The sequence below is a fragment of the Ornithorhynchus anatinus genome, chromosome 13 (assembly GCF_004115215.2).
Source record: "Ornithorhynchus anatinus isolate Pmale09 chromosome 13, mOrnAna1.pri.v4, whole genome shotgun sequence".
NCBI classification, from domain to species: domain Eukaryota; kingdom Metazoa; phylum Chordata; class Mammalia; order Monotremata; family Ornithorhynchidae; genus Ornithorhynchus; species Ornithorhynchus anatinus.
The window spans coordinates 34,029,549-34,041,608 of record NC_041740.1 but is presented as its reverse complement, the minus strand read 5'-3'; the positions used below and the strand labels follow the sequence as shown (position 1 = coordinate 34,041,608).

General features: G+C 41.6%; 1 protein-coding gene across 9 annotated transcripts in view; it reads left to right on the top strand.

The window, feature by feature from the left end:
• Nucleotides 1-12,060, top strand: part of CELF2 (CUGBP Elav-like family member 2) — a 484,640-nt gene that overhangs the window by 97,622 nt on the left and 374,958 nt on the right. For 8 of the 9 annotated variants that reach the window (XM_029078013.2, XM_039913825.1, XM_039913823.1 and 5 more), the window contains one exon: nucleotides 8,186-8,221. Coding sequence is in view for 5 of the 9 variants with exons in the window: in XM_039913825.1 (XP_039769759.1) it covers nucleotides 8,186-8,221 (36 nt within the window). In the remaining 4 variants the exon portion in view is untranslated. Of the gene's footprint in view, nucleotides 1-8,185; nucleotides 8,222-12,060 lie in introns of those variants that run through there. The other variant, XM_029078005.2, reaches the window with a different exon arrangement.

The following is a 12,060-nucleotide window of genomic DNA, read 5'->3' as shown; positions in this document are numbered from 1 at the left end:
ACAGCAAACGAGAAACTCCAGAACGACCTGGAAGCCCACTGGGCACATTTAGCCAATTAGAGGTAGAAGCCAGAAGTGGTGGGAGGGGTGAGAAGGTGACTTGGAATGTCTGTGAACTGGGCTTTGAGAGTGCTACTCTGGGCCAGGGAGCACTGAGGCAAAGATTGGCTTTAAAACTCTGACGTAGTCCGCCATGGAAAATGTTGAACGTTTAACTGAGCCAGGGAGTTTTCAGTTGGGGCTTGGGTGGTCCAGATAGTCTGTCAAGCTACTCGACTGGCCACATGGCAGTTGGATGGGTTCTATATCGACAAATGCATTTCTTTAATGGGATTGCTTAAAGTGAAATATCAAGAGTGCCAAATATTTTGGAAAAAGTGTGTGCTTGGAGTTGATTCCTATGTGAAGCTGGAGTCGTATTTCACTTGAATATCCCTGATAAGAAATGCCACTCGGAGTCTTTCATAAGAATAGTGTTCTGATGGGGAAAATGGGTGACACAAGATTTAGAATACAATCCCTCCCTTCCAGCCAGAGGTTGTATCATTTTAGGGAGCAGAACAGTTTTTCTTCTCTCCTCAGTACCTGCCCATCCTTGTGTGTGGACTAGGTAACACACCCTCCATCCTGACTGTCCCCCAGGGATTGCTGGGAAGGATCATGAGAGAAATGGAAAGGGGTTCAATCTCATGACAGGGAGGTGAGGGTGGTATTAAGTGTTTATTGTCTTAAGCCCTGGGCTAAGTGCTGGATCAGATACAAGATGATCAGATACAGCGGCTAAGAGGAAGGGAAGCTACTCTTTCATCCCATCTTACAAATGAGGAAACTTGGGCCCAGAGAGGTTAAGTGATTTCCCTAGGTCATATAGCAGGCAGATGGGAGATGTAGAACTTGAACCCAGGCCTTATGAGTCATGATTCCATGCTCTTTCCACTAGGAACGCTGCCTCCCAGAGTGACTTCTTAATGGTATTTGAATAGAATCTTAATCACCCTCTGCCAGAGCCATTCATTTTCATCAATCAGGGACCTTCAGACATTGGCATTATTGACTGCTTTACAGTGTGTTGTAACCTATCACATACTGTGTGGGATTGAATGCTTTGAAGAAGCTTAGGGAACTGTGATGCTGAATAGCTCTGCACTCTTCAGAATTCCCATGATGCATCCCTGCTGTGTAGGGAGATTCCAGTATTTTTTCTTTACCTACTGAAAGTTTATTGAATTGAGTTTATTGAGTACTAAGTGCTTGAGAAAATTAAAAAGAAGTAAAGGATGTGCTCCTTGCCCTCAAGAAATATGCAATCTAATAGGGGAAACTGATGCAGCAGTGTGTTCTGTTGGAGCAAAATGAGATTGAAAAAATGGAATGAATAAATGTGTCCTATATGCCCCCCTTGACTGTAAGCTCCATGTGGAGAGGGATTATATCTATCAACTCTATTTTACTTTATTCTCCCAAGCACTTAGGACAGAGCTCTGCACAAAGAAAGCACTCAATAAGTGCCACTTATTAATTACATTGTAGAATGCATAAAGCGATATGTACATAAATGTTTCAGGTGGCTGAGGTGGTTAATTGGGAGGGTCCTGGGAAGAAAAAAATTAATTTTGGGGCGTTTTAAAGTGGGGAGCTAATGCAGTTCTCAACACATAGTAAATGTTGAATCATTATCATTGTCATTCTTCTTCTTATTCTTGTTATTTTTCAGCCTTTTCTCTTTGGTTTTCATGACCTAATTTTATGGACTGAGGAGAGGGAGAGAGAGAGAGGAGTTTCAAGAGTTAATAACAGAGAAATGGGAAGGGCCAAAATGAGACTGAATGAAGAAAAGTGTGGGAAAAGGGAAACAATGAAGTGACTTAATCATGATATTCATTAAACACTTTCTATGTAACAAGCACTGTGCTAAGTGCTGGGATAGAAACAAACACAGCAAATCAGGCCCAGTCCCTGTCCCACATGGGGCTCACAGTCTAGATGTAGTGAGTGTGGTGGGAAAGAGGGGAAGGGCAAGATTATCATAGAGTGCATAACGTTGCAGTGGTGATGCAGTGAGTTTTAAAAGGGTTCTAAATTCCTCCAAGCTAAGTTACTCCATAGAACAAGAATTTAATGGTCCTGAAGAAATATAGATTAGTAACCATACATGTTCACTTACGAGTCTTCTGGTCTATGTTTATTGTAGACCTATTGGCTTGGGGACCCACAATTCAACAAATCTGGCAACAGAAAACACTTTTACTTGGAATAATGCCACTTGACTATGGTGCTCTAACCCTAAATTAACAATGTGGAAAGACTCATTCTTTTCCCTTGCATTTAAGTCATTCCAAAGGCAGGTAATAAAAATACAATGTATTTAACTCTTGTATTGATTCTTTACCAGTTTGGAGAGATTCAAGCAATATTTGTTTTAGGTGGGGGGGCAATAACCTAAGGCCTAAAATATTAATTTTGCCAGCAGGAAATTATCATGTCAGCTGCTGTCCTCTTGTTTTATTGTTGGCTAATTTTGGAAAGTGGCAGCCTGAGTAGAAATAGATTGTGTGAATTTACTTCCACACTTCCAAAAAAAGAGCACTTGACATAGCAAAGTGATGTCAGAGGAGAGGCCACCCTGGGGTGAGAAGACCCTTTTTCCCAGACTTTAATTGATAAAAGTTCATATGACTTTGACATAGGGTACCTGCAGTTTTCACCCTTTAAAAGTGCCCTTTTTTAAAGGATTATCGAAGTACTAATCCAAAAATTGATGTACAACTCCTCCTGCTTAAGAAACCCCCAGCATTTTTTCCGATTTTTAGAAAGTATAGAATACTTTCCCTTTTGCAGTGGGTTTTACATTTATTCATTCTGCCAATTCCTCACAGTAACATCTTGTGAGACAATGTCATCAGTCCACGTTTTCAACAGAACTTCTCTTCAGGTTTGTTAGGGAAATCTCATCACTGAGTGCAAATATGAGAAGCAGCATAGCTTTGTGGAAAGAGTATGGTCCTGGGAATAAGAGAACCTGAGTTATAATACTGGCCCCATGACTTGTCTGCTGTGTGGCCTTGGGCAAGTCACTTAACTCCTCTGTGCCTCAGTTACTTTATCTGATAAATGGGGATTCAATATCTGTTCTCTTTCCTACTTAGACTGTGAGTCCCATTTGGAACCTGATTATCCACTCCAGCGCTCAGTACAGTACTTGGCACACAGTGAGCACTTAATAGTAATAGTTGTATTTAAGTGTGGATGAAAGGACCAGTGTGCAACCAACAGTCTCTTCTGCAGGGCAGGCCTCTAAAGAATGTCCTTTGTTGTGCTGATGAATTTGCTCTTCACAATGTTTGTCACTGTTTTCGATTTCATTTCTACTGTCATACTTTTCCTGAAGCTTTGACAGACAGCTTGTTCTAGCTGGTGCAGTTCTAGTCTCCTGCAGCTTAGAAAGGACAATAGAACTTAGAAATGGTTCATAGCAGAGCAACAGATATGGTGAGGGGTAGGTGGAGAAGCTTCACATGAAGTGTGGTTAGGAAAGAATAAGACAAAGACTTTGAAGGGACACAGTTGTCACTACAAAATCACAGAGGACAAACATAGAATTGCCATTCTTCAAATTGTTCAGCCCCAGGAGTTGGGGGCAGGCACTGAAACTTGACGGTGATAGTTTTGAAACAAGCAGAGGAAAATCTTTTTCAAGGAGTGGGTGTAAAGCATAGGGAATTCATTACTCCAGGAAGTTGTGCCTGAAGAAAATATCAAAAGGTTCCATTGTGGCTTGTACAAACTCGTAGATGAGAGAGAGTTCCATAATGGTTATTTAGGAGGGAAATGTTAGGGATTTGAGTAGGTTCATTTCCAATCTTGAGGATGATTGTCAAGGAAAACAACAATCATAGTGCTTCTACAAGCAGCCTGTGGCAGCTGTCAAAGAGAGAGAAGACTGGGTTGGGATTGGCTACTGGTCTGACCCAGTAATGTAAGTGCTTTCATATTAGCTCTCCCCACTCTTCAGCCATGTCTGCTTTCATTCCATTGTATTTGTTGCGCACTTACTGTGTATAAATCACTGTACTAGACTATACTGTGTATAAAGCATTGCAGAGAAGCAGGATGGCTTAGTGGAAAGAGCACGACCTTGGGAGTCAAAGGTGGTGGGTTCTAATCCCTGCTCCACTAGTCAGCTGTGTGACTTTGGGCAAGCCACTCAACTTCTCTGTGCCTCAGTTACCGCATCTGTAAAATGGGGATTAAGACTGTGAGCTCCGCATGGGACAAGCTGATTACCGCGTATCTACCCTGGCGCTTAGAACAGTGCTTGGCACAGAATAAGTGCTTAACAAATACCATCATTATTATTATTACTAAGGGATTGGAAGAGTACAATATAACAGACACATTTCCTGCCCTCAGTGGGCTTGCAAGTCACTCAACTTCTCTGTGCCTCAGTTACCTCATCTGTAAAGTGGGGATGAAGACTGTGAGCCCCACGTGGGACAATCTGATTCCCCTGTGTCTACCCCAGCGCTTAGAACAGTGCTCTGCACATAGTAAGAGCTTAATAAATACCAACATTATTATTATTATTACACCCTAGAAGGGGAGACAGTCATTAATATGAACCAATAAATAAATGGCAGATATTGGCCTAAGTGCCTTGGGGGCTGGGAGGGGGGATGAATAAAGGGAGCAAATCAAGGTGATGCAAAAGGGAGTGGGATAAGAGGAAAGGAGAGCTCAGCTGGGGAAAGTCTCTTGGTGGAGATATGCCCTCAATAATGCTGTGAAGAGGGGGAGGCTTTGAAGCCTTTTCAATCAGTGGTATCAATATACTCAGTTCTAGCAGAGTGGGTGTTTTCATTCCATGTTTTGGCTAGCACACTGCATCTTAGGGTATCCTCTGGCAATGCACATCTGTTTGGAAGGAGTGTGACAAGATGTCAAAAAAAGGTTGGTCGTCCTCACCGATTCATCAGACGCTTGAGCTCTACAACATAAGTTTTCCTTGAGGTGGAATTCTGAAAGACTGGATCTCCCACATTATGGGAGAACTGAGTATGCTCAGGTGTACCAATTTAGCTAAGGTTGTGTTTTCCTGTAAATTTGCAATTCTTCTTCTCTCTTTGCTTACAAACCCCTCCACTTCAGCCCACATATTTACCCAGTGAAGTTGAATTGCAGTGAATCCTGTTTCAAGGTTGGTAGAATGACTGCATTCTGAGGCTAACTGTTTGTGAGTGCGGCTTACTATAAAAAGGGAGAGATGTAAACATTTTCAAATCAATCGATCAATAGTATTTATTAATAATAATGATAATAATGGTATTTGTTAAGCACTTATTATGTACCAGACACTGTACTAAGCTCTGGGGTGGATACAAGCAAATCAGGTTGGATACAGTCCCTGTCCCACATGGGGATTACGATCTCAATCACCATTTTACAGATGAGGAACCTGAGGCCCAGAGAGGTGAAGTGACTTGCCCAAGGTCTCAAAGCAGACAAGTGACAGAGCCAGTATTAGAATCCATTATCTTTACTTTGTGCAGAGTACTGTTCTAAGTGCTTGGGAGAAGAGAGCAGAATTAGTAGACATGATCCTTGCCCTCAAGGAATTTACAGCCCAGTGGAGGTGACCTTGACTGAAATAAATTACAGACAGGAGGAATCAATCACATTTAAAGGTGTTTAAGTAAGTGCTGTGGAGAGAGAGAGAGTGAGAGGGTAAGACCTTAAGTGCAAAGATGTGCAGTACTGGGAAAAATAGGACTAGAGGAGAGATTACTTAGGGAAGACTTCTTGGAAAAGATATGATTATAGTAGGTCTTGTTTGAGGGGTCGTATAACTACAAATTACAAGAAGCAGCATGGCTTAGTGGATAGAGCACAGGCCTGGGAGTCATGAGGTCATGGGTTCTAATCCCAGCTCTGCCACTTCATTCATTCAATCGTATTTATTGAGAGCTTACTGTGTACAGAGCACTGTACTAAGTGCTTGGAAAGTACAATTCGGCAACAGTTAGAGACAATCCGTACCCAACAACGGGCTCACAGTCTCCCGTGTCACCTTGGGCAAGTTACTTCACTTCTTTGGGCCTCAGTTACCTTATCTGTAAAACAGGGATTGAGACTGTGAGCCCCATGTGGGACAGAGACTGTGTCCAACCTGATTTGCTTGTATCCACTCCACCACTTAGTACAGTGCCTAGCACATAGTAAGTGCTTATTAAACACCATAATTTAAATAGTGGATTGTAATCACTCAGTTGTATTTAATGAGTGTTTTCTGTGGGTAGAGTACTAAGTACTTGGGAGAGTACACTATAAATAGAATTGGTGGACACATTCTCTGCCCACGAGGAACTTTACAGTCTAATAATAATAATTGTGGTATTTGTTGAGCACTTACATGTCAAGCACTATTGTAAGCACTGGGATAGGTACGAGATAACCACATCCCACATGGGGCTCAGACTCTAAACAGGAGCAAGAACGCAGAGAAATTAAATGACTTGTCCAAGGTCACACAACAGGTATATGGAGGAGCCAGGACTAGAACCAGCTCCTCTGACTCTCAGGTCTGTGTTCTTTCCACTGGATCACACTGCTCCTCTGCTTCTTCGAGAAGCAGCATGGCTTAATGGAAAGACCATGGGCTTGGGAGTCAGAAGTTGTGGGTTCTAATCCTGGCTCTGCCACTTGTCAGCTGTGTGACTTTGGCCAGGTCACGTAACTTCTCTGTGCCTCAGTTACCTCATCTGAAAATGGGGATAATAATGTTGGTATTTGTTAAGCGCTTACTATGTGCCGAGCACTGTTCTAAGCGCTGGGGTAGACACAGGAGAATCAGGTTGTCCCACGTGGGGCTCACAGTCTTCATCCCCATTTTACAGATGAGGTAACTGAGGCACCGAGAAGTGAAGTGACTTGCCCACAGTCACACAGCTGGCAAGTGGCAGAGCTGGGATTCGAACCCATGACCTCTGACTCCAAAGCCCGTGCTCTTTCCACTGAGCCACGCTGCTTCTCTAAGACTATGAGCCCCACAAGAGACAGCCTGATTACCTCGTATCTACCCCAGCGGTTAAAACAGTGCTAGATACATAGTAAGCGCTTAACAAATACCATCATTCATTCATTCATTCATTCTCTAGTATATAGTGCAAATAGTGTGACCGGAATAAATAATCGGCAGTAGAGTTGATTATCCATATTTGCCCAAGGACTAAGAATGGGTATAATCAATAAATAGATGCTAAAATGACAAGAGAAAGTTCCCTCCAGCTCAAAGTGTCCCAAAGAGGGGTGGAGTCACTGCTATTTATGTTTAGGACTACCTTCGCAGCCAAACCAAACTCCCAAGTTACCAATGGGCTTCAGCAGACAGCGTGAACATCCTAGCTGGGAGATGCCCACGGTCTGAAGACCCACAGCCTCTTCCCTGAGGGTCCAACATGAGCTTTACCCAACCAGCCTTTCAGTAACATTCCCCCACTTCACCCCACCCCCATCCTAGGGAGTTCTCCCTTGCACACAGTCCTGCCGAGAAGGAAACCACAACCTAAAGCTTCATCCTCGACTCTGTCCGGAGTCAAGGTCGTTCTTATGATACTGAAACTGTGATATTTGAGTGTCACTTCGAGCCATACAGCAACCCGCCCCAGTAACGTGATACAAAGTTGGAGTCCTGGAACAGGAAATTGGCAACTCGATTCAGCACAAAATCCAAGTCCTTCTTGGAGGCGGTTTCCTAAGTTGCAGAAGACATTAACCGTTCACGTGAAAAAATCTTTCTTTGTTAGCAGGATGCGTCAAAGACTACAAATGTGGCTTCTTTAATTGGAGATCATCCAAAAGGTGTTTTTACTTTCCCTTTTTGTTGTACATACTTTCCCAACGGGCTCCCTTTAGACTGAGCTAAATCCCACAGCTAAAAAAAAAAAAAAAAGCAACAGCAGCATTTGTAGTGAAATTTGCTTTGAGACTAAGGCTTCATATATTTTATGAAGGCAAACCAGAAGCATGCAGATTTACTGGTAAATTCCCATACAGTCACATATATACTGTTCAGTTCATACTCTAAATACCGTGCTTGTGGATTATGATGGTGGTAAAGTGCAATTTTCTCCCAAGGTTTTTTACTTTACCAAAAGATGCTAATCATTTTTCTCTCCTCCTTCTTTTACAGAGAGACTGCCACAGAGTTATCTGGAGCACTACCAAGGTAAGCAAGCTGTTTTTAACTAAATCGGTACGTAACTTCTAGTACTCACTGGTCTCTGGGGAAGAGTGGTGGGGAAATAAATGTCCGTGGATGTTCTCGTACGTGTCTTCTCCTACTCAGATGGATGCAGTTGTATGTTTTGTGATTGCAAACAATATATGCATCTCAGATGAATCTGGAGATATATAGAATTGTAAAACTCAGAGCATTAAATAATTCAAAGAATGAGCAGTGTATTTATTGGTATTCAATCAAAACTGCTATATATACACATTTGATTTTTTCTATCTGTTTATTATTATTACAGTATTGTAGCTACTTATAGGGCATAGGAGAGAATTCTGGCTTTTTCCCAAGGAACCAGCATTATAGTTCAAACGATAACCTAAATGTGTTTTTGAATTCTTGCCATAGCTGAAATTAAAGCTTAGTGGTTATATGTCACCAGAAAAAAGCCATCAGACTACATGTGCAACATGCAGTAAGCGAGATGTGATCAACAGGAGCAAAATGTCATAGATAGAATCTTCAAGAAGGATTTAGTGATGAAGAAAAATGAGGAGGAATTGAAAGAGGGCAGGGAGGATTTTTGAAACGGTCTGTTTGTTTCCCAAAGGTCAAATATAGGGTGTGGCATGGTATAGAGAGGAAAGTCATGGAGTGGTTAAAGAGGGATAAGGTAGAATGCAAGATTTGAGAGAAATGGGGAGGAGACTGAGAATCTGTATCTTACCTTCCCCAGGTATTAGGAGAGCCAAACACACGGGGTTGAACGATTTTAATAAAGACAATTTTATTTATTGCATCAGGGCTCCAATTGCCATCATTGTTTCCAGTGATTCAACCTATTTAAATTACAAGAGGACTTAATTTCCTGGTTAATTTCCCAAATAAACCATTCCCACACACGTGCTAGTCTGCAGGTTTAAAAACTGTATTTGTATCCTGTAGCACTCATGTCCGCACTGGATTTGTTTTTAACCTGTCCCCTAGACTCCACATAACTTCCACGGTAAAGTGCCTGCTGTCCAATATTAAGGGAGTTGGGTGCAAAAAGGGAAAGAAAAAAATGGAGAGAAAGAAAGAAATTATGAATTGTAAACTGTATGTACCATGTTTGTGGTGAAGAAGTCAAGCCTGAAATAATGGAATGAGGAATGACTTCCAAACTTTTAGGGAACAGCAAAGGAGCAGACCACCTACGTTTTGCTCGATGAGATTCACACAGTGCTGTAATCATGCAGATGAAAATTACTCAGATGTCTGAGAAATCTGGTGTGGCACCTTGAATTCTATTAAATGGCATGACATTCTGAATACCAAGCAGGAACTCCGTATTCCTTGTGAATCTCCCTTCGTCGAAGCCAGTTCATCAACATAAGGAAGGGATGACTACTTTGTTGAGTTTGGCGGGGAGAGGTGTGGAAGGGTTTTTTTGTGTGGTTTTTTTTTTACTTTTGCTGCTGGGTTTTTTGTGGGGGAAGTAATGGGCCTTGTTATAGTAAGTGACTATTTTCCTTTGTGCCTATTTGTCATTCCCCACTGAAAACAAATAATATGCCAACAATGCTTTCCTTATTGTGATTCTAATCATTTTATTGTGTGGCAGAAAGGGGATACGGAGTAACGTGTCAGTTATTTCTCAATTATATGTCTAACGCTACCAAAGATCCTTTGCCGACTTGCTCAGGGGAAGGTTTGTGGCTGCTATTTCACTTGTGCGGTCTCACAGAAAGACAATTTGATTATTTGATGATGAATATTTCTCCTGGTGTCCAGAAATGTTTCCTTTGAAAGGGTTTTGTTTGTACAATCTTGTAGAATTCAAATCAGTGGTTTTAGCCCTCAGCCGTGCTTAAATTTCTTCCACCTGTCATTTGGTAACTGCATATAAAGCCCGAAATATTTCATTGCTATTTGAAACAAGGCACCTGAAGTTATTTTGTTTGCTCGCTGGTTAATGATTAGTGGTACATGACACTTAAAGCTTTTCATCCTTTTAGTCATAAAAGAACACTTACACCATGGCATCTTGGAAAAATGGAAAAACTCACAATTCAGGAAGCTGCTTGCTAGTGATATGTGACTTGGAAGACGGTGGCATTTTATAGTAGTTTTATAGGGCAGTTTTCATTGGCTCTGGCTCTCTTGAAATTTTGTGAAAGGCCATTAATAAATATTGCACCAGGGTGGAGTATTTCAACTTTAATTGCCGTACATGGCATTAATTTAAGTTAGCTGGCCACTAGTTGATAATATACTGTGAAAATGTGCAAATCATGGAGCAGTAGATTCTGTCCTGGTAGCTTGAAAGAGCTTTGAAGTTGAAATGAGATATGCGCACGAGGGGTTTGAATAAGCACCAGGTTTGTTTTTCATTGCTAATGATAACCTAAATGTGTTTTTTGAATTCTTGCCATAGCTGAAATTAAAGCCAAGTGTAATATGTCACCAGAAAAAATTAGATTATATTAGCCACATGCACTAAGCATTGTAATTGTATTATAAATATTAAAACCAATGATCTTGTCTAGATAAAAACAAATGTTTAAGCTGGCTACATGCATTGACACTAGTCTCCCAGATTTGAAATACCCTGGACGCGGGGATCTACTATTCCATTTCTTTAGCCCTGTGAAAAATACATTTTCCCAATTTTGTATGAAGTCCTTTCATTACTTGCCGCATGAAGAAATGGGCCACTTAAGAAGCCAAACAATGTTTATGTTAAGAAGTGAATCATGAGATTATTTTTAATGGCCGTTAATGTTTCCTTCTGTTCAGGAGAATGCATTTTAATTCAATTACAGTGAAACCCCAATTATCCCAATGGAATGGAGATACTGAATTAATTAGGGTAAGCAGGGGAGTTTTTAGTTTAAATGATGCCCATCCCGAGACATGACCTCATTTCGGATAACTGAGGGGGGATAAATGAAGTTCAGGTAAACGTGAGGTTTTATGTTTAGAGAATATCAGGTGATGCCTTAGGAAAATAACGGCTAAAAGCATTCCCCAGGAATATCCTCTGGGGAATGCAGTACATAATGAAACTGATTGCCTTCCGGAAAGCCGTCCGAAATAGTTGGGAAGATTTAAAAAAACTCCATGACCATGCCCAATGGGACTCTTACTGATACCAGCCGTTAGCAGCCTGTAACAGTCTTTGCTCATGAGATACAACTCCTATAGCCAACTGGTTGGCTTAAGACTCTGTCCAGCCTCTTAGAAAGAAGTTGGTAAGGTAAAGGTTGGGGTGGGTGAGGTTCAGGGATCGGAAGTCTTTGAGGGCAGATAGTTCTGCTCTTCTAACACCTCCTCTTTATTCTCCTCCTTAGCCTGCTCTCCTTGCCCCATCTCCTTTTCTATCCTCTTCTCTCCCTCCCTCCCAACCCCCCACCCCTCAGATGCCTGTTTGGAACCACTGAAACTAAGCGAGACTTGATTTGACACGCCTTTCTATTATCAGCAGAAACACTGATTGAGTGCTCACTGAATGCAGAGCACTGTATGAGGTGCTAGGGAACATAAACTAGAAGGGACTACCACCTCAGAGAGCTCAGAACCTTTGGAGGACATAGATGAAGAAGAGAACTAGGGCAAATGCACAAGGTCCCAGAAACACTCGGTATTAAAATAATACAATGCAAAGGCCGCCTTTAGCCCTGCTCCATGTGAACAGTTTGATTTCCCCCCTAACATTATTTAAATGACCTGGATCTCTATTCTGTTGTACTCTTAACCAGCTAAACCTTCCAAGGGTTGTCCAAGTAGAAAATTCTAGATGATGTGTCTTTTCATTATTTTGGTGGTGCTATTCCTCTTGGGGATCAGTTGTC